The sequence below is a fragment of the Ammospiza caudacuta genome, chromosome 1, assembly GCF_027887145.1.
Source record: "Ammospiza caudacuta isolate bAmmCau1 chromosome 1, bAmmCau1.pri, whole genome shotgun sequence".
Lineage (NCBI taxonomy): Eukaryota > Metazoa > Chordata > Aves > Passeriformes > Passerellidae > Ammospiza > Ammospiza caudacuta.
In genome coordinates, this window is record NC_080593.1 from 115,615,867 (window position 1) to 115,638,336 (window position 22,470).

Below are 22,470 nucleotides of genomic sequence, written 5' to 3' on the forward strand. Positions count from 1 at the left end.
AATTCCACTTTGATTAAATTACTCAAAACTAAATTCCTTTCCCTTAATGGAGTCTGGTTTTTCCATATCTCCTGTGCAGAGGTGTCTTTTGATGTCTCTGCATGTATGTGTGTTTCTCTTCAGGGCAGATGGAAGACCACTAGGTGTTGTTCTAGTGAAGCCTATATTTTACAAAATTATATTTGCTTAGCCATTAGAGCTGTGAAATTTATTCATAAAGTGCTACTATGCTGCTGTTGTCTCATTTATGCAGAGAATGCCTTAATCCAAATGATGGCACTGCATAAATATGGTTAAGCAAGGCTATATTGAGGTATTTTTTGTTTTTTTGTTTTTTTTTTTTTTACAGTATTTAGTTGATATTTACCTTGAAGAAAGCTAATTTCCTGATTTTTTTTTTTAATTTGAAATGAAAATTGTTTATATTGTCAGAAATGTGACTCTGCTAATGATGTCCCAACACAAGGCATCAGAGGAGAAATTCTACTTGTTTCTAAATATCAGACTAAGAAACCAGAAATATCAATTTAATGGTCACAGTTCTGCACCATAGCATCCTTGCTCTGCTCCAGAATATGTACAAAGAACATGATGATGGCATATGTGAGAGATAACTTGTTCTTTTCCAGCTGATTCTTGTAGCTCAACTAATCAGTACATTTTGGTCTAGACAAGAAACATAAATCAATCTTTTCAGGCTATCTCACTTGCCATGAAAAAAATACAACCCCTCTGCTGTTATGGCCTCCTTATGTGCTGAAGTTACAACAGCAACTGGCAGTTCCATGTCAATTTTCATCTCCCACTAACGTTCTGTATTTCACAGAGGAAATGAGAAATCCCCAAGGTGGTGAGAGTCCCCTTCCTTCGGATGATGAATGGAAAGTGTCAATACTGACAGGAACTGCAGGAACTGAAGCAAGTGTTGCTCTTTGGATATATGGAGACAGAGGATTAACTGGACCCATCACTCTTGGCAAGGACAACGGGAAGCAGCTGTTTTTTCCCAGGCAGGAAGATGAATTTCAGGTAGCTAATGAAGGCTAAGAACATTATTTAATAGGTACCTTTCCAAGGATTATCCTGTCATAGAAAACAAAACCTGTTTTGCTCCTATATTTACTCCATGAAATAAATCTGTATCTAATCTCCATGAATTCTGTGTTAAATCAGCTTGTTACACATAATAACAGAAATTATTTTTCTTTTAACCCCTTCCCACATATAGAAGATCAAATGGGACAACTGAGAAGTAAATTGATTCCTTTAAGGCAATTGATTTGAAACTACCTTAAAAAACTATTCATTTTGAAAAAAAACATGCCTGATATGAGACTTGAATATTGTTTAGGGATCTTTAGTAATTAAATTTTCAGGCATATAGTTTTCAAAGCATACTATAAAATGTTTGCTGTGGAACTTGCTCAATTAAATAAGGAAAGCCATTTTAGAGCTGCCATGCTGTAAGTGATTAAAATGCCAGAAAAGTTTACCTGTGGAATAACTAAAAGTCCAATGAAATCTCTATGTTACCATGCTGTCGAAACACAAGGTTTCTGCTTTTATTTAAGGATAACCCCACCTCTATTTTAATAAGGAAATTATGTCTAGGTAGGCTGAGAGGAAATTACCAAAGGAGCTAAAATTTCTGTTTTGCTTAAATCTCTGCCTGAGATGCATGTAACATTGCTGTGTTCAGCAGCTAAAGCAGAAGTTCCATATTTCATGTTTTTTTTTTTCTGGACTCATCAACTCTTGTAATACAATCTTCATACAATCCAAGATTGCTACTGTAAATAATAATAATAATAATAATAATAATAATAATAATAATAATAATAATAATAATAATAACAATAATAATAATAATAATAATAATTCTCTCTATGAATAGGGCATAGGCAGGGAGGCAACCTACCATAATGTTCATTTTCTAAGCATATAGGCTATAGATTATGATCCACAGGGAATCCTGCTCTCCTAATTAGTAAATAATTTATAAGCAATGTGGGATAATGGCATGTTTGCAAAGTTAATCCATATGTTCAAAAGAGATGGACCAATTTTTCTTCTTTAAAATGGATGTGGTCCATTATGGCTGTGTGCTGCAGATATTGATCTTGTGAGAGAGCAGGATCTTTCTCTCAGCACCTGGGGCTACTCCTAGGGTTTTTTTACATCACATTGACACTATAGCTTTCAGGCATGAAACAGCAAATGTCACTGAAGTGCTTTTCACTCTTTAGTCTGCAGTGGATAAATCCACAAAGAAAAAGCCTCTGAGTAAGAGCTTTTTCTTCTCTTTTTCCCCTTAAACTTTATCCTGTACTTGTTTAACAGAACAGGTCTTGAAATGAAGATAGGAGTGTAAGACATAAAAAAAGTTACATCTTCTTCTTACCACTTCTGCCTTTCAACTTTTATGTTTTTACTGATATATTCTAGAACAGATGATACCAAATTTTATTTTTAAAGTAATCAACTTAATCATAGCTCTGGCCAGGAGTTCTAGGAAGGAAGCAGCTTCTGAAAGGCTAAAATAATCCAGCAATTAGGAATCAGTTTAAAGTTTTTAACTTTACATTTATCAGCAACATGTGCAACTATGAAAAGTTTGAGTAGAACTAACCTAAGAACTGAAAACCATTCAATATGTGGCCTTCTCTTTCTTATTTTACCTTACCCATGTGAGTTTTCTTTGCCTGCTTAATCATTCCTAAGACAGTGCATGAGAAAAATCAAGACTACCAGAGTGCTACATCTGGAAGACCTATACTTGTTTTAGGAAGAAAGCACTCTTGCATTCTGACTTAGTCTGCTACATTTTGTTTTGGGTTGTGTTGATACATGAAATTAGATGCAACCTTTTTTCTTTATTTACTAAAAGTCTGAAGAGGGATTTATTAGAATAAACAAATGACATGACAGCCTTGTATATGCAGTCATTCTTATTCACAGCACCAGCTCTGTGACTGAGAAGACAATATCTCATATTACTTGAGAAGTAGGTCAGTTTGTGAAATGGGGGAAAGACAATACATGTAGGGGGGGGTTTTGCATTAAAGCTGAATATATGCCCATAATTTACTGCTGCTTTAATCCCAATGTCTCCAGGTTACTCCAATAAGACTACTTTTGGAGGGGAATATTATGCAGCATAAGCAAGTATATGACTTGGCAGAGCAAAGCAAAGCTATTTTCTTTAGCCAATGGAAAAGAAGGAAACTATTGTCACCTCAGTGTTTCAATCCTGGTGTTCACATTTACTTGGTTAATGGAATTCAGGTTGATGTAACAAGTATATCAATACAAACTACACGTGTGAAACCCGCAGATTCTGTCTCAAACAACAATTTGGAAATTTCAATGTGTATTTAATGTTCAGGAAATCCAGAGTGGCAGTTTTTTTTCTTTTAGAAGTCTTTGACTAAAGCATGACAATGCTGTGACTATAACATAAAATTTTCTTACATAAAAGCACAAAGAGCCAAAAGCTGATACAGGAGAAGAGGTAATTCTGACCTCTAAAATGAGAAGAGTGCTTTTTAAAAATGAAAGTATAGAATGAGTGGATAATATACTCGTGTTTTTAAGACAATGAAGGCAATTTTAGTCCAATGCAAATAGCTTTTTGGATGTAAATTGTGGAAAGAAATAGGCTTTTACCGATCTTTTATGAATAGAATTATTTGAGAAATAGCATAATAACATGCTCTTCCTTTCCTAAAGGTACATTATAAATTATCTAAAATTATTTATGGTTGCTTTAAATAGTGATTAAACTTCAAATGAACCCTAGACAGGTGAACGTTCATTTAAAGTTTTGAATATAGGGTTGCATGGAATAGTTTTTATAAGTAAGAACACACTTAATGCTTGAAAGGGCAAATGAATGCAAATCATAGTTAGAAAACAAATATAGCATCAGTGACTTCTGAAGTTTTGCAGAAGTTCTGCCAACCCTTGGGAATTATTCTTTGAGGTCTCTAAAATTTTGTATCCTTCACATTGACATATTAGGGTTTATGGTCGTCTGTGCAGAAATATGAAAGTTTTGTGACTTGTAGTCAGAGGATGTAATTTTGTATTGCTCATTTCTCTCATGAAAAACCATCACCAACATTTTTACTCTTGAAACTTTGAATAGTTCAAATACCTGCCAAATCATTTTCCTGGCAAGCATTGTGATTCCATTTGGCTGTGATCTGGTCAAACTGGGGCTCACACAGTAATCTGCTTAGTCAAAACAGAAGAAATGTGTTTTCTGAATCCTATAACCTCAGACCTGCCAATCAAATATTATGCATTGTTCCTGAGCACTCAGATACTACAATAGTTCAGATAAATCTAGAATCAATTGCAAAGATAAAGATGTAATTCTATATAGTTTTATACTGTACTGTTCTGACTTTATTCAGGTTAAAATAAACAGCATTGGGAATATCTATAAGATAAGAATTGAACTTGATGGATTACCAGATGAACAACCCGAGTGGAATTTACAAAGGGTGAGACTTTTACAGTGATTTTGTTTCCATTTTATTAAATTTATGTAAATAAGGGCCCATCTTTTCACAAAGACATAGGTTTATGACAAAATAAATGCTGATTGGGATAAGTTGTCACTGAATTGTGTTCTTAGATTGCTGTAGAGATGACAAAAACATTGATACAGTTCACCTCCTAAGGGAGAGAAATATACAGGATTATTTTGCAATTATTCCTAATTCCTGCAGAGAGCAATTTTATTGTATTGATGTGTTTGACCAAATTCTGCTTAATGAAAATTTGCCATACTCCTTAGTGTTTCTGTACTCTTCAGTGTGTTAGGGAGATTCTAGCTTTAAATTCCAGCTCTGAAAAATTGAAAATGATAGAACATCAATCATTCCATGACAACAACTTGGTAGAAATGAACAAAGTTTGCTGAATGGTAAACAAAGTAAGTTATAACAGGCCCCCCCATTTCTTATAATTATGAATATTTTCAGGGGAAAAAAAACTCTGGGTTTTTTTTTTTTTTCGATTTGGTGAACAAATTCTTCTTTATTTTGTTTTATTTCTATTTTTCTCTTGATATTTAGGGATGTTCACCAAACAAAATTTGTTCTAAATGCTTCCTAAGGCTGACACTCATGTAAAACATATTTTAGAACTGGGATAAGAATTTTTTGTCTGTTTCTTGTGTTGAATTTGTAAAGGAAACAAGTTTATTCAAATAAAAAAAGAATAATCTTAAAAAGCTTGATTTAGACAAACAGAATTAGGCAATAATAGAAGATTTTTTCATTAATCCAAAGGTCTTAACTGAGACTGTATAAAACAGAATGTGAGCATAAATATTCCACTTTCCAGCCTGCTAGTTACTAAATATGTCTTTAATATTTTGCTCCAAATTTCATAGGGTAAGCCAGGGATTTCATAGGGTAAGCCAGGAACAAGAAATAAATCATGTTGAAAGCTGTGTTTTTCTGAAAAATGAGTTAATATATGCAATTGTTATGAATCAGCAGGAGGGCACTGCCAGTAAATATTAGAGATTAGGAATCAGTGCTGCCAAAGTATTTCACATTAGAATAAATACATGCTTTGGTGTTGAAAGCAGTGTTCATTTTACTTTAAATAATATTTTATTGGAAAAGAGAGATAAAAACATGTATTGCTCTGATTTTCTAAGTGTTAGAATTTGGATGTGAGTACTTGCTTCCATAATTTTGTTTGCAAGGCTTATGCATATTATATGCACACTCAGAAACACAACTGCAGAAAGACAATTTTTGATTTTCTTTTGCTAGTCAAGACCTCTGGAAAACCCCTGTATTAAGTATTGTAATTCAAGACCAAGAAAACTACTTTCATAAAAGATTATAAAGAGTGCTGTAATTATAGGAAACAAGTAAGGCAGCTATCTTACTGTACAGCAGCAAATAACTCTAGAAATTTGAATTCTAATCATCTTAAGAATATACAGATGGTGATGATACCCAGGTTATTTTTTGTTTTGCTGTAGAAGAGCCAAAGATAACACAAATGGATTTAATAATCCAATGTATCCTCTACTTGTCAAAGTTCAGAAGGATGCAGTTGATGAGTTTCATCCTATTTTCATTCTAAAATAAAAAAATCTGTGTCCATCTTTCTACATCTTCCAAAAGGTCAGTGTGATGCAACAGCAGCTACCAGAAGGTTTTCAGTCTTCAGTCCTCCAGGCAGTGTTACATAGAGCTGGTTTACTCACTGAAACCAGACCTGGGGACACTGCAAATGGCAAACCCACAAATTACAACTACAGATTTGTTTGTTGCATTCTAGTGGCCAAAACAAAAGTATTTTCATACCGCAATTTTATATGCCATATTTACTGATTGTGTTACTTTTTTCTGAGATAGAAAAAAAAATGTATACAAAATTATCTTTTGCTGTTGAGAAACAAAGCACTGTAACAGAGTTATATTTGGAATTGCTTCTTCTTCAGGTGATCCTGCAACATCTAAGGAGCAAGAAAACACTGAATTTTCCAGCAAACACGTGGCTATCAAAGAATCGTGATAATAGAGAACTTCTGTGTGAACTTCCAGTAGTCGAAGCTGGAAAACCAATCTATCCAAGTATGTGTGTAGAGTTATTTATATATTGACTACCTCTTTTTCAGTGTTAATGCCAAACAAATTGTGGTCCTAGCAATCTTAAAAGCAAATAGTCTGACTGATTTCTGGAGAGTATCTTCCAGAAAACTAATTGCAGGTCAGACATACTGTCATTGTTAACATTAAGCTAAAATTAGTTGTGATTACATATAACTTGAATTTTCTTCTTTTGGTTATTTCTGGAAGTTGTTTTATACCGTGTTTATGTCCACACTGGTGACTTGGAGCAAGCTGGTACAGACTGTGCAGTTTATTTGTGTATCTATGGAAAAAGAGGAGATTCTGGTCTAAGACTTCTGCATAAAACTGGTGCACCAGTGCCATTTCAGAGAGGAATGGTAAGTCTGAAAAAAAATTTGCCTAGCCTCGTGAATATAGTTAAGTAATTGTATACAAGTTATACAGGTTCCTAATAATAGTAACAAAGCAAACAACATAAGTTTAGCTAAATAACTTTTAAGAAGTAAGGAAAATATTTTTCTACTGACTCAGGATTTAATAGGATGAGTGAAAACACAGTCAGGAAAAGGGAAAGAAAAATTGTTTGAGGGCCTCACCGTGAGATGGTGAGAAGACTACCTATGAATTTAAAACATATCCATTCAAAGTACGATGAGTTACAGATGGTTCCAAAGGAGTGTACAGAAATTGTCCCATGATTTCAGATCTTAGTAGGTCTGTTTGTTATGTATTTCCTTTAATGTATAATAGTAAAGTATTGTAATTAATACAAGACCAACTTAAAGTAATTTTTCTTTCAATTTATTACCTCCTAGCTCTTTCAAAGGTAAAATATACATCATCCTGATTTTCTGCAGTATGGTTAAATTTCAGCAGCTACTGAATTTAATGTTAACTCTGCCACTAGCCTTCTTGTGACCTTCTATTGAGCCTGTTTCTTCCTTTGTGGTCTGTTGAGGATTAACACTTGTATGTATAACCAGTGGTATCAAGCTGTTAGTGGAACACTTAATTACCAAATGAAAAGCAGTACCTAAAGTGCCAAAAACAACCATAACCCACTGGGAACGTTTAAATGTATCTATACTATTTTAAAATAGATATTTTATGTTGTTAGTAATGTTTGAGAGATAAAGTTCAATTCAAATTAAAATGCAGAATTGAAGTGGAATTTTCTGGAGGCATTATTGAAGCCAGACTTATAGTCAGTTCAGCCTGTTATTTACACAGGGGCTGAGGGGACTGGTTCAAAGGGTACTTTGTTATGGAAATGGGTGAATAAGACAGGGGATTGTTTGGAGCAGCAGAGCAGGGACTGGGATATATCATTTTTGGCAGAGGTAGTAGAATGCTGACTTGAACAACTTGATTTCATCCCTGCCGCAGATATTCCGCCTTATATTGGGCAAATTGCTTAAAATAAAACCTTCCTGAGCGACCACATTTTTCATGCTTATGTATTGCTGCATAACCAGTTTAACTTCTCTGAACAACCATAGCTGTAACTGAGTCCAAATAGAATTCTGCTCTGCACACCTAGTAAGCTCTTTGAAATGCTAAATATTTCAGTAAATTAACCCCTCTTTTTCTCAGTTGAGCACCCACACCACTTTGCATCCTTGACAGCTTTTGGCAGCAAACTCTGGGCTTTAACTATGTAGGTAAATTGAAAAAATATGCAGAAGGCCTTTTAAAAAAGAGATTAAGCAGTTGCAGAAAACCAGGGTGCTATGGGAGAAGTGCGAAGGTGAGGTCACTGGGGAAATCAGTTTCTATTTCACTGAGCTCTTTGGGTGGTTGCAGTAAATAATGCATAGAGACATAAAGATAATGAAGACAAAAGGAGATACTGAAAAATCTGTCGTCCTCCTGAGCACACTTTGAGGCAGGAATCTTTCAGAGAGACTAGCTTGTGATCATATATTATCTATACACAAGGGATAAGCAATCTTGCACAGGCAGTCTCAATTCTGTCATTTGCTGAGTACTGAGAACTTTACAGATATGAATTTTCCAGTGTATTTCTTTCCTTTATTTTCTTTGTACTGAGAAGAATGATCTGGACCATTATATTTAGAGACAGAAAGCTGTGTGGTTTTTACTGGGACAGAAAATTATCAACCTGAACCTGATCAGCTTCATGCTTCTATGAAAACAATCTTTTCCAACTATAAGCACAAGCCTACATGAATAACAAGGGGAAAATGGCATGTCAGATTTCAGTTTATTTCAGTAGAATATAATGTAAGTAGAGGAGGTGAAGCCAGAAGGAGAAAATGATGTGAAGGTCTGATTTAAAGTAATATCAACAAAAGAAATAATAGCTTTTGAGTGTTTCGTACCTAGGGAAGAGTAATGTGAATGCCAAGGCATTGAAACAATACTAAAGGATTGTGTTCAGCATTTTGGATGATGGCTGTAAAAGCCCAATATTTTGGGGGATTATTACTGCATCCTGGTTTTGGCTGTGCTTTCTTATTTACTGTGACACTTCATAAAAAGACTTTTAACTCTTCCGATCCAAACTCTTTGAATACAGTCCACCTGTCATTAAAACCAGTTGGAATCTTTGTACATTGTGGGAATTGACCCGGCTTTTAGCACACTTCAGCTTTTGGAGCGCCTCACTGGTGGCAAATTGCAGAGCGCTGTCCCCTGTGTCTCCCAGGTGAGCGGATTTGCAGTGGAGGCTGTATCCCTCGGGAAGCTGCAGAAGGTGCTCTTGCGCTGCGAGGCCAGCACCCAGGCCCAGCGCTGGTACTGTCATAAAGTCATCGTCAGAGAAGCTGGGAGCAACTCAGAATATGTTTTCAATTGCGAAAGGTAGTTTTTACAGCAATATGTTTAAATATTCATCAATATGGATTGCTACAAGTATTGTGTCAATTGATGTACTAAATGTGAGTTTTTCAGGCAAAGACATTTTTTGATTATTTCACAGTTTCATAAAATCCACAAAATGTGTTATTGCAGAACAGATTGCTTGAATTAATGTTCTGTATGATCTGTAGCAAAGGTTAAACACTTATATTGAGTCTGTGTTACTAGAATTAAGAGTACAGCCTTATCTTACAGGATCAGTGCTGTAAGTGTGATTTTGCCTTTCAGGAAGGAAAGATAAAGCACCTGAAGTGTTCTAAATTAAGTGTATTTCTAAATGGGAAAGAAACAAGGTTTTCCATCCAAGACTAGCATTCACTCTCTTTACAGCATGGCCAGAGAGACAAATATGATGCCTGGAATTATTTTGTAGATGTTCCATTTAAGTTATTAAATGAACATCTTAAAAGTCAATTGAAAAATACTTCATTTTGCATTTTTAGAAAAATATGGTAATCCCACTTTTGGAGTTTCCAGTTTACAGTTTCTCTTGTGGGAATATGCATGACTTGAGTGAAATAAAGAAAGTGAAGAGGAACAATATGCCTATGTGACAAGGCACCAGAACAAATAACATTTAATTAATAATGTTTAATAAATGCACATTGCCTAGGTATTTTGTCTGGATTTTAATGAACATGTTACATAACCTTGAACAGTTTCTTGCAATTCTTGGTGTCGCATCCTCAAAAACAGGAATAAAGATGTTTTCTCACCTTGATTAACTCTCTAAATCTGAGATTTTTCTTCAACCTGTAAGATGCTTATAAATAGTAGTATAAGACTGAGGATTTCTCTGAGCAGATTTGGATGCAGACCAGCTGTTGTTGCTAGCTGGAGTTGCTACCTTTCTAAAAAAAATGTAGGTGAAATTTTCTTTGTGTCATAGCTATTTCTAGTGAGCAATATGGCTTAGGAATGATAAATGGCAGGGCACTTTGCTGTGTTAATTCTGTGATAATTAACACCAGATGTTTATTATTCTGTGGTAGAGAGTGCAAAAAAGGAAAAAGTGTTTCTTTTTTAATGTCTAACTTCTCTAGAAGGAAACCCTTCCACTGAAAAGGGATTAAAATAAGTCAGTGGTAGGGATCAGGTGTAACTTCCATGTTTGCCAAAATGTACTTGTGCTCTCTTCAAGGAGGGAGAAAGTTTTTCTCTTCAGAAATCTAATTCAGTAATCTTCAGCCTCACATTTGTTTTATTTTACAGAGCTATTTTCTGATCCAGGACATGGAAAAAGTTCTGTCTTTGTTCTCATTTAACCAAAGGAACATAAGCATTTTATCTGTCTTAAAACCTGCTATTAGTTTCTCAACATCTAACACCTTCTGCTCGATTTCAATTATACAGTATTTACTAGTTACTGATACCTTTTAGCATCTGGGATTTCAGAAGATATCTGTGCCATCAGTTTTTAGCAGAAGTAATAGAAATGAGTAGTTTAATAAGAGAAAATTTATTTCTTAAGGAGTAGCTCTTAGATGAATTGGCCAAGTACTGTTTTCAAGACAAAAAATTTGGAAACTTTATAAGTTGCTCTGGACTTTTCTTGCCCAGCTTGTACTGGAATCCCAACAGGCTTCATAGGAGACTGAATGATTTAGGTCATTCCTGGAGAGTCCATGGAATTGGACTGAGAAAATAAAAAACGACAGCCCAGAAGATTGTTGCATTTCTTTTCTGGTAAAAAAGCTGATTTTCTACCAAACAAGAGGAAATAAAAGCTGTTGGTAATTCATGTTCTCAAGGAAAATTTTCAAAATTATACATAGCCTAGGGTAACATGAATAGGAAACCTAAAGAAAATTTTCTTTGATTTGTCCTTTTTTAAGATTCATTTACCTGTCCTCAGTTTACAGGAGGAATAAGAAAGAGAAGTATTTGGTTCCATTTTTGTTTTAACACTGAACTGTAGTTTTAAGAAATACTGCAATAGATACATACAAATTATACTTACCTCTCAATCCATAGTACTGAAAAAATGTTCAGTGCCATATTCTTCTGTTTAGCTATAGAAACAAGTAAAGTAATGCCATATGAGTCTCTTAATCTGATACAAGTCTATTTTTTACCTACATAGCCCTTACTTTTGCACAAAAGAAGTTTCTTTGTTGAGTCAAATAATTTCTACTGTAATACTAAAATTTTAGGAGTAGAGACCCTTTGCTGTTAGATGTACACAGTATGAAAATATGATATGGGCCATTGTTATATGGTAATGTAAATAAAAATTGATTCCTACCTGCTTTCTTATTTTCTTTATCATTCTTAGGTGGCTTCCATTTATGTCTCAAGGTATAATCCATTCAGAAATTGAGCTGTACCCTCAAGGTAATATTTATTGTTACCTTATGGAAGTAAGAACAAGAATTAGTAATCCTTTTCCTCTGAAAAAAATCTGGACAGATTTTACACTGTAAATATCAGAGTTAACTGATTTTGCAGCTTGCTATATTTCTGAGAGAATATGATTTATATAATTGGTTTAGGTGATAATGAGAAAGTAATGAGGGAACAAATGAGAAAGAGTCTTCTTGTATTGGCTGGAAAAACTGAATGTCTTTTTGATCTCTGCTTTCAAACCTTTTCTGTAGTATTAAAGGAAAGGTCCTTTATTAATGGATTTTTTTGCAGGCTTTAAAAAAAATCAGCAGCTGAAAATGCAAGAAGCAAATGGTAAATACTGTTTTTGTTTTCTGATTTTAATGAAGACTGTTTCTGTTTCAGAACTAATTGCTTTACACATTTGTTGCCATTTGTATTTATTTTAAAATATTAATTATAGCATACTATTTGAACATTTCAGTAAACTCTGAACTTCACATTTTAATTTAATAAATAACTTTGCTTATACTTTATTTATATTCTGTCATTTTTCTTTCCATAATGTTATTTTTCCTTCTGCTTCTTTGAAAAATTCCTATTCTTCTAGGACTTACTGGTGATCTATCTTAATTTCAGTTTTTTTTGTAGTTAACATTTTAAAACATGATTTTTTCTCTTGGACTAAATTTGGTTTTTTTTGATCAATAGTTTTTCATTTACTGTTTTACTTGTGATTTCATATTTGTTCAGGTTGACTTCTCTGTCCTGGCAACAAGAGCAGATTAAATTTAATTTCTTAATAACACATTAGAATTTCGCAGCTATGCTGTAGGAAGAACAGTGATCTAGAGGAGTTGTGAGAAAGTTGGAAAATGTTTATTCAAAATTTGTTATATCAAATTTTATATATTTGTTTGTAAATATAAATTTGTTATATCAAAATATCCATGAAGACCCAAATATCTCATCCTAAACCTTGTTCCTATGGCAAGTGGTAATGATAAAATTTTTGCCCAGTTATTTTAGAAAATACATTAAAATCCTGCCCTGTTATAGACTTTCTTTTGGGTCACACGTATTTTTGTCCTTCCTGCTTTCTGTGCTTTTTCCAGCAGGCAGTAATTTGCTCTTTGTTCATCACTCTTTGTGCTTTATCTGTTCCACACACCTCACTTTTGCATGGCCTGTCCTGAGAGATCTTCCCTTCCATAATTCAAATTATGCACCTACAGCTGGGTCTGTGTCATTTAAGCTGTGCTAAAGTCTCAATCGGAGCAAGGCAGCCAAAAGTGAGTGAAACAAATAACCTCTTGTTTGGGACACTTGGTAAAACATGGCTCAGTGGGAAAGAGACTTGAAATTCTGTATCCTATACCTAGATGGGCTGCTCCAATTCCTGGCTTAGTGGTTGATCTGAGAGTTTGTTCATTTACCTTTTTTTCCCCATGAGCTTTTAAATACATTGCATTTTCTTCCTGTATCGCTTCTTGAAAACACCACAATTTTCATAGGAAGTAGAACTTTCTAGTGTATTGTCCTGTTTCTAATAATATAGAAAATTGAAAAAAATCCCCAAACCAAAATACACATCTAGACAATCATCTGTGGCAAGTTACAACTTTCTGCTGTCCCCAGAACCCCAGGTGATAGGTTGTACCTTTCCTCTACATATGCTGAATTAAAGTGATGTCATAACACCTTTATCTGTATTCTTTTCCCCTCAAAGTGTGCTCCTCTTCAGTCATTAAGGAGCTATTGGTACTCTACCTCATCAGAACAACCCAGCTTCTTATGCCAACAAGAATTATGGTTTTGTAATACTTACTGTTTCCCTTTTTTGTTTGGAAGCATGCAATGCACTGCAATGAGGACTTCTGGCATCAGAGAGATTAGAAATGTAAGGACTCTTTTCCTATACCCCCATGGTCTTTCCAACACAAGTCCTTTCTACTTCCAGAAAAAAAGGAACAAGCCTCAAAGTCAGTATGGAGGAGTTCAAACCAAAACTCTTTTAAATTGTGTTTTTGGGGAAGTTTGATCCCCTACTTTACCTTCAGAGGGGTAGTTGTGTGCAAAATAGTTTATAGATACTAAACTTGGGAGGTTGGAGCTGAATTAGCTAGAAAATACAGCATCAATAGTAACAACTGCATCACTTCAGAACCCCCTTGCTTAACAAAAGAGACTTTGTGAAAATAATATGATAGAAAGGGCCATCACAACCATTTGAGGCACAATTAATCACTGAACATGTCAAAGGAAATACATTTAATCTCCTTTAAAGTGAGTATTTGTTTCTGAATGATGTTTGACATTTTAGGAGGAGTAGTGGGTCATATTTTACCCCTTGTCTGCACCATTCTTCATAAACCTATGTAAATGGAATTGCCCTTATTTTCCAGTCAAATGGTTCAAAGGAACTTTGTCTTTAAGAAATTAACATTTTATTGTTTGAAAATGGAAAAGGCTGAATTTTTCGCAAACAAGCTCTTTTTCTATGGGATAGGGAGCCCTTGCCTAATGCTCTTTGTTTCCACCATCAGTGTATAGAGGCTTTTCACTCTTCTAATTGGTGTTTGTCTTTTTGTTTTCTGGTGCTATGTTTTTTGGTTTTTTTTTAATCAAGAAAGTGAGTCTATAGAGAAAGCTGTGAAGATGAGGATTTTCAAAGGCACAAATAGTTTCTTACAAGCTGGAGTCTGACAACTCTTAGTGAAAATTGGATGCTTCACTTCCTTTATGGAATTGTAGAATAATTGGAGTTGGAAGAAATCTTTAAAGATAACTAGTACAGCCCCTGACATGGATAGGGACATCTTCCACTAGACCAGGTTTCTCAAAGCCCCATCCAGCCTGGCTTCAAACACTTTCAGAGACGAGACATCCACAACTTCTTTGGGCAACCTGTTCCAGTGTCTTATAATCCTTATTAAAAAAAATATATTCTTCATGTCTTTTCTAAATCTACCCTTCTTCACTTTAAAACCATTCCCCCTTGGCATATCACTACATATCCTTGTAAAAATTCTTTGATTTTCTTTTATGTCCCTTAATATATTGAAAGGCTGTCAATAAGGTCTACCTGTCCAGAACCTTCTCTGCTCCAAGCTGACCAACAACCTTTTGTGACAGGAGAGGAGCTCCAGCCCCTAACTATTTTCATGGCCCTTCTCTGTGCCTGTTTCAACAGGTCCACATCCTTATTTTGTTGGGGAACCCAGAGCTGGATGTAGTACTGCAGGTGGGGTCTCATCAGAGCAGAGTACAGGGGACAATTCCTTCCCTCAGTCTGTGGGCCAGGTTTGATTGGACAGAACAAATGAGCTATTGTTGCTTTCTGAATTCCCAGCTGTATATTTATGTATATTTAAAATTCTATCACCTTCCCAAACCAGACATCAGCCAGACCTCTAAAGACTTGGAAAACAGGAAATCAAAATTCCTGCTCCACTTCAATTTTTGTGGGGCAAATTGCTGAGTGATAATGAGGCTGGCCCAAGATAAATACCTCTCTCAGGCTACAGATTTAAATCATGCAGGCATTACCAGACAGCTTTCTACTAAGAAAACTGTAATGTATGCTATGGCATTTATTAATAAGATGACTGGGGGCTGGTATTTCATTTATTGTTTGCCTTGAACAGAATGAATTTAGGTTGCTGTGTGGAACTTGTTTCACACAGACAAAAGCTGCAATCAATGAGGGGTGGAGAAGCGTGCAATCCCATCTTTTCAGATGTAGAAGTGCATTTTACAATTATGAATTGTTCCTTTTTTAAAATAAGAATTATATTAAGCTGCTTTTGAATATTTAAATAACGTGTACATTTTATGGGAGCAGAGATGATATTTTAGTGTCAGGGAGCTTTATATAAAATGATTTTCTAATGAGTCCTAATCTAGTTTAGACTTTTCTACAAAACCTTTTTTTTTAATGCTGATTTCAGTATCATGCCCCCATCCAGGCAAATGGAATTTTGTTGATTTATCACATCACCCTAAAATGAGGGGAAATTGTTGCTTATTGGGATGCTTCAGCATTTTTCCTGTTGCATTTCTTGATTATACTGTTGTCATAATCCAAATTCTGGATGGTGGTCTGCTTCTGTGTTGACCCTCAGGGTTGTCACTAGAAATCTCACTTAGCTTTGTGTTCATATTTCTGGCTTTTGTGCAGTGTAAACATCCTCAACCCTTGGTCCATAACTTGCTTAAGATGAAGTGCAATGATGTAGTACTTGGCCAATCCTCTGTTGCCTCTCCTGACATCATTACCTTTTAGGTGCAGTGTAGTCACAGTGCTTGGGCCAAACTATTCTTTCTTTTACATCTTTCAAGTAAACTGCTTCGTATAAGTAACATTTTTAAAAGCATTAATTTTTTTTTTTACTTTACAGAAGGAGACTGGAAGATAACAGTAGTCACTGGGGATTTTGAAACAGCTGGCACAACAGCAACAGTATTCCTTTATGCTTATGGAGAAAACAAAGCTTCTGGTCCAATTATTTTGGAATCTGGGAAAGAGCAGCTGTTTAATCCCAACAGTAAAGATACATTTAAGGTACAGTATGGCTGTTACATAAACGCTGGAGAATTCAAAACAAATGCAAAGTAGCTTTTCTCAAAACTAGATAATAGAGGTAATAAAAAAGACTCAAAGGAATATATAAGGATGATTAAGTATTTCTGAGGGAGCAGCTGACTTTTATGGCTCTGAGTTTTGAATCAGGAAATGTGTTCACAACTGCCTGGGACAAACATGCCTCTCAGAATCTGCTTCATACTTGCATCTTCTTGATGTGCTAGATTAGAGTAGATGTTTGTTTGAAGAAGTAAAAGAACTTTTTGGCATTTATGTAGTACGGTAGTCTTGGTTATGGTTTGTGTTGCACATCCATCTTTGGAAGGGTCCACTGTAAATTCTTCCACAAACTTCCTCAGACTTCCACTGGAGCCCACTCTTGTGTGAACTTTTCATTGGAGAAAGTAAGAAGGAAAGGGGGAGAAGGGTGGCCAGAAACTAGAGGTAAATCACACAGACCAAGTTTACTCATGTGATTTAAACTAGCGTTGTCCTGTTCCTCCAAGCAAATGGAGATATTTCTCTCTGCTGACAAAAAGTCTCTGAGATGTGCTTCAGAAAGATGACATTTCTCAGGACTTCTGCAAGATCCTGTAATTCCTGCCATTTTCTCTACTTCATGCAGTTACTTGGTCAGGACTGCAACTGTTGCAGTAGTTAAATCTGAAGTGATATGTCACTTAGGTTTAAATAATTTATGCATAATAAGCACATGATGGGGAATCAGTGACAGATGGGACAGAAAGCATCTTTTAATACTAAAATCAACCAGACAGAAACTTTCTAGCATAGTTTTTAAAAAGGAAGAGTTTACTGATAAAGGGTGCTGGAAGAGATCAGCATAATATAATGGAAACAAATAAAACACAGTCATGCCTCACAAAAACAATCGAAATATCATACAGTTTCAAAATCCGTGTAGGCACACTTCAAAATCCCTGTAGGCACACTTACAACCATAAGAAATCACAAAGAAATGGCCCACAAAAAAAGAATGAGACCAAACTATACTGGCTTGTCTTAATAAAAAACCAAGAATAGTAGTCTGATAGAAAACCCGGTTAACTGTTTAGTTAGTTGGATACCTAAAAGTATACAATGAATATTCAGTAAAGTTAAAAATAATGGAAAAAGAAAGTTAATAAAACTTGAGTAAATCAGCTGGTGCTCCTTTATACCCTCCTGAGATTTCATTCTAGAACTTAATTTTAGTGTTGCTTCTATTGCTTTATAAAGCAAGTGTAACTTCATTAACCTGAGCTATCTCTGATTAAGGTTTGTGTAAATGAAATTAAAGCCTGGCCATAGTCCATTGTAATGCAGGTATAATATAACAAGGCTATTACCCTCAGAGATTTCCATATGATGGCAGTACATGGAATTCATTGAAGGTAATTTACAGTTGTGTGATGGGGACTATTCTTGTTTCTGACTGGAGTCCTGGGTTCTAGGTTTCCTCAAGACAGTCATATGTACTCTGCACAGCATTTCTCTTGTGGCTTAGCAATTTTTCCCACCAGATGGGTATGTCAAGGATAAACAATATGGGAGCAGGGAAAAAACAGAATTAAATCTGATGGATTTCCTTTTCTGCTCTGAACTGTCCCTGTGTGTTCAAAGAAAATACTTCTGAGCTGTGGATTTCTGCTTCTGTTACTATTCAGGCAGAGTTTTTAGGGCATCATTTTTCTGTTGAGAGTCATTCCTTCTCCAGTAGAGGAATATCAATCTACCATAAGTTACAGCTTTCATCACAACTCTGATCTGTTTCCTGCATCTTCCTCTGGTGTCATCACAGTCCCTGAGTATTTCTCAGTATTTCAAAAATACTGATTTTGGCAGAATGCTGGGTTGCTCAAGACACTGGAGCTTTAATTGTCTTGTAAATTGTATTCTCTGGAGCCCAGTATTCTGCATCATCGTTCTTTGAAACATGCCGAATTATCTCTTATGACTGTACACACTGTTTGATAAAGAAATTCTTTTAAAAATATTCTTTTAATGTTTGGTCATGCTAAATATTCCCTTCTGTGTCAAAGAGAACTAAGCATAAGACTGTAAGCCTATTATCTTCTGTAAAAACCAGCTGCAATCTCTCAATTTTTATTACTTCCATACATAATAATAATTCCATACCTTTGGGTACAAGTTCTGCTGTTCTAGTAATAATGAAGTCAGTAAAAACACTGACTGGTTCAGTAGATCTGCTTTCAAAATATTGCTTACCTTGGTGATAGTGGCAGCACCTAGCGTTTCCCTAACAAGACTTTTTCCATTATTTGTTTTGTGAATTTGCTTCATAATCATCTCTTCCATCTCTTTAGGGTGGTGTTGGTCTTAAGAATCTCAACACATTGTCAATTAAAAAAACCCCAAAACTCACTGAATTAAACTACTAGAAGTGCTGGAATTTTTCCTATGAAATCTTCAAAATCTTGAGTTTAACCTTAGAGTATATTTTGGGGTTGGTGGCTGTCTTTGTAAGGAAGGTAGCTGTTCCATGTTTGCAAGTACAGAACATGAAGTATGCATGATATTTTAGGAGCATTGAAAACTGAAATCCAGCCCTGGTGTGATTTTTGCTGCATGAGCTCATTTTTCTAACTTTTAAAGCTGGTGCCACATCCATTTACATGATTTAGAGTTTGTTCATCCACATAAACAATCCTTTATACATTCTATGGTCTAGGGCAAATACCAGAAAATAATATAGGGAGATGAAAAGCAGGGCTCATATAATAATTGAAGAGATACTTAATACCATAAAACTTAATAAATAGTGCTCCTATGATGAGACTTTTAAAGTGTTAAATACAGCCATTTTCCTTCCACTTTACTTCTTTTGTTAAGAGTTGTGTTCATCAGATATGTCTTCATGCTGTACTGCATCTCAAGAACATGCTACACTTAGAACTAGATCTGTTATTTTTCATTTTGGTTTCCTCCCGTTTAAATAAAATTATCAGTCATTTAAAATAACCTATACATGAATAATTAAAAGTCCTTTCTTTAGAATCAGCACTACAGACTCTAAGAATCTGTTGTGTTTCACTGACTTGTTCGTTCCTGTACTCTGGACCCATAGTCATTCTTTCTTCAGTCAAAACTGAGATCTCCAAAGTAAAATGAGAAGCAGTGAGAAGAAAACTAAATGTTGCAAAAATAGGTTGAAACAAATCCATTTTCATGCTTTTGCTCATGATGTTCAAATAAAAGAGCCTGAAATGAGCTCAGTTAGAATGCTTCCAGAGTGGGAAGATTGCAAGAGAGAACATAACCGCTGATATAGTTATCCACACTCTTAACCATGGGACTGACAATGCCTGAAAGCTGGACATTGCTTGTGTCCTACTATTTTCCAGCTGTCCCTGCTTTCCATAACGACCATTTAAGTCCAGAAACAGTTGAATGAAACTTAGAGAAGCCCAGGCTTTAGTCAGATCTGCTTAAGGCAGCATAAAACTTTCATACCCATGGCTGTTACTCCACTTGAAACTGTCACTGTCTGTGAAATGCACAGGATAACAAGATGGACCTCATCCCTTACTGAGATAAAGGGGAGAAGTATGTAAAATTATCTTCATCAGCTACAGGCTGTGCATTAAACAAAATTTAGCTTGTTCCAAGAAACAACACAGGATTGTAAAGAGCTCACAAAAAATCTTGGAGAAAAATACGGCTCATCTCATCTTTAAGAATTGGAAGTGGGGAATGTGGTGTTACTTGTTCAGTAATTAGGCAGTATGTACAGCAGTACCAAGTCTGTGTATATACATAAATATATGAATATTTGTACTTGCTGTTGGCATAATTTGATTAACCCACAGTAAAAATGAAGTTCTTCCAGAGCTTGAGTGAACTGGAAAAGAAAGCATTTTAACAGTCACTGTGCAATGAGCAGTATTTGTTTAAGCAATGTATTTTTATGACCAAAGCAAGTATGAAGTAGGAAAAAATAATGCTGGTCTTTGTGTGGCCTTTAATCCTATTCCTTATTTGTCTATATCCACCCTTTTTCGTGGCACTGTTAAATTTCTGTGTGAGCACCTGTGACATATTCTAATTTTTGAGTTAGTGTGTAACTGTGCCAAGTTTTCTGGGCACAATTAACAAAGTGGTTGAATTCAGACATCTGGAAAAAGCAATCAGCATGGGTGGACCCTTTGTACTGTACTGGTATAATAGTCATTGCATTTTTGGCAACAATTATTAGCTGCATGTTCACAATTAAAAAATATCATCTACTTCCACAGATTTCTCTATTACATTCTGATGCTGTAGAAGTTAAACTAATGCAATCAATGATTTTTCTTTCTTTTGGGAATCCAACTGCTGTACATGACTTCTCTGAAATTCTGTTAATGAAGTGGCCTTACATGAAATTAATAATTGTCTGTCAAGCACATTCTCTGGTGGGTGTGTTAGACATTAGGATTTTGGTGCAGCTGCCTCTGAAGTGTTGATTTATCCAAATGATTTTCATGCTAGCCTGAGTTTATCTCAAAGAGACTGCAGGATACTCTCTGCACAACAGGAAAGCAGTGATATTATTTTGCTTATTCTAGTAAATAAAAGAGAAGACGAGTAATCACAGATATGTTTTCCATCCTCTTATTGAAGTATCCTTCCACTGAACCTTTTCTTGTTCATACAAGGAACTTCACTTTTCACTTAGTTAAACATCTTAAGTACATGAAGATAGGTCATACCAACTCCATTCAAAATATCACAGGTATGCAAGGGACCAAAAAGTGTATTTGCATAGCTCATTTAGAAATGGAATTAAAATTTAGTCCTTGCATTCTCTTTAGATAGAACTTCTTGCTGATAAACCTGGATTTCAATTATGCTTAGAGACAAATGGTAAAAGATGAACTTTGTTAAGCTTCAATTTCAAAAAGTAAGACCAAGTTGTCTAACACATGATTTAATGAAAATGTTCCCATTGCCTATGGTAAGAAGATTACTTAGTCCTATAAATAGTAGCAATGAGCAAAGTATATAGGTGTATTGTTTAGCAGGTCAGTCTAGTTAAGTGCTTGCAAAAATTTAGAATATGACTAAATCAAAGATGCTGTGTGTGAAAACATGACCCTTTTGAAAGAGGTGGACAGATTTTTCAATAATTTGTACTGGTACTTGTGCCATGAAATATGATGCATTGGTATTATTGCCTGTAACAGTGAAGAAAAATGCTACAAAGACAATAGAATGACCACTATCATTGTAGTCACAATGATATTTTTAAACCTATTAGGTGCTGGCAGTCTGTCACATAAGCAAGGTCTGTATGAGGCCTGTCCCCTTGAGTATTTATTACAGGACTTAAACTGGTTAATGCAGCAGGAGTTCCACAATCAACCAACAAGTTAACTGTAGATGATGACTCAGGTGTTTTGCAAAATCTTTTCCTGGGAAGAGGCTAGTATTTGTAGAAGATTTATCTAACATCCCTAAGAAGATCACCATACCTGATGTTTGTGGTGTCTAGATCCCTTTACCTCGATCTGTGTTTCCATGTCCTTGTTTGTCACCTCTGCAGTTTAGATTTTATGTTCTATAGGTGGCTGCTGTAAGCCACATCATAATGGAATTTGAATTTCACTCCATGTAGAAAGCGAAAGGAGACGACCCATCCTTTGATCAGCATCAAACTCCGATTTATTGATCCAAAATGCAGGTTTTTATAACCATGTTAATTAAGCTCATATATATTGCAAAACCCGAGCTCACCATAGGCCACAGATCAAACACCAACCCCTCCTTTTGTTTTCAATACCTGTGGTTTGTTTATTGAAACCAAGATTTATTTTCTCACCCTGTTATGAAAGTTCTCAAGGCCTCCATGTTTGTCAAGTTTTGCTTTCCCAAAACTTATCCAAGGACAAGATATTTACTTGTTATTAAAAACAACCTGAGAACTTCTGCTGTTTACATAAACGTGCCTGAGAACTTTTGTTGTTTACAGAAACAGGCTGTGAGAATTTGCTTCTCACAGCTGCCTTTTACTTTTCCATCAGCTGTATATGATTATGGCATGTCTGAACAAAACTCTATAAGCCATTTCTGAGC

General features: G+C 35.3%; 1 protein-coding gene across 1 annotated transcript in view; it reads left to right on the forward strand.

Annotated features, from left to right (window-relative positions):
• Nucleotides 1-11,958: 11,958 nt before the first annotated feature.
• Nucleotides 11,959-22,470, forward strand: part of LOC131565693 (lipoxygenase homology domain-containing protein 1-like) — a 116,586-nt gene continuing 106,074 nt past the window's right edge. The window contains 3 exon segments of the mRNA XM_058816717.1: nucleotides 11,959-12,113; nucleotides 12,115-12,167; nucleotides 16,214-16,377. Of these exon segments, the coding sequence (XP_058672700.1) occupies nucleotides 11,959-12,113; nucleotides 12,115-12,167; nucleotides 16,214-16,377 (372 nt within the window).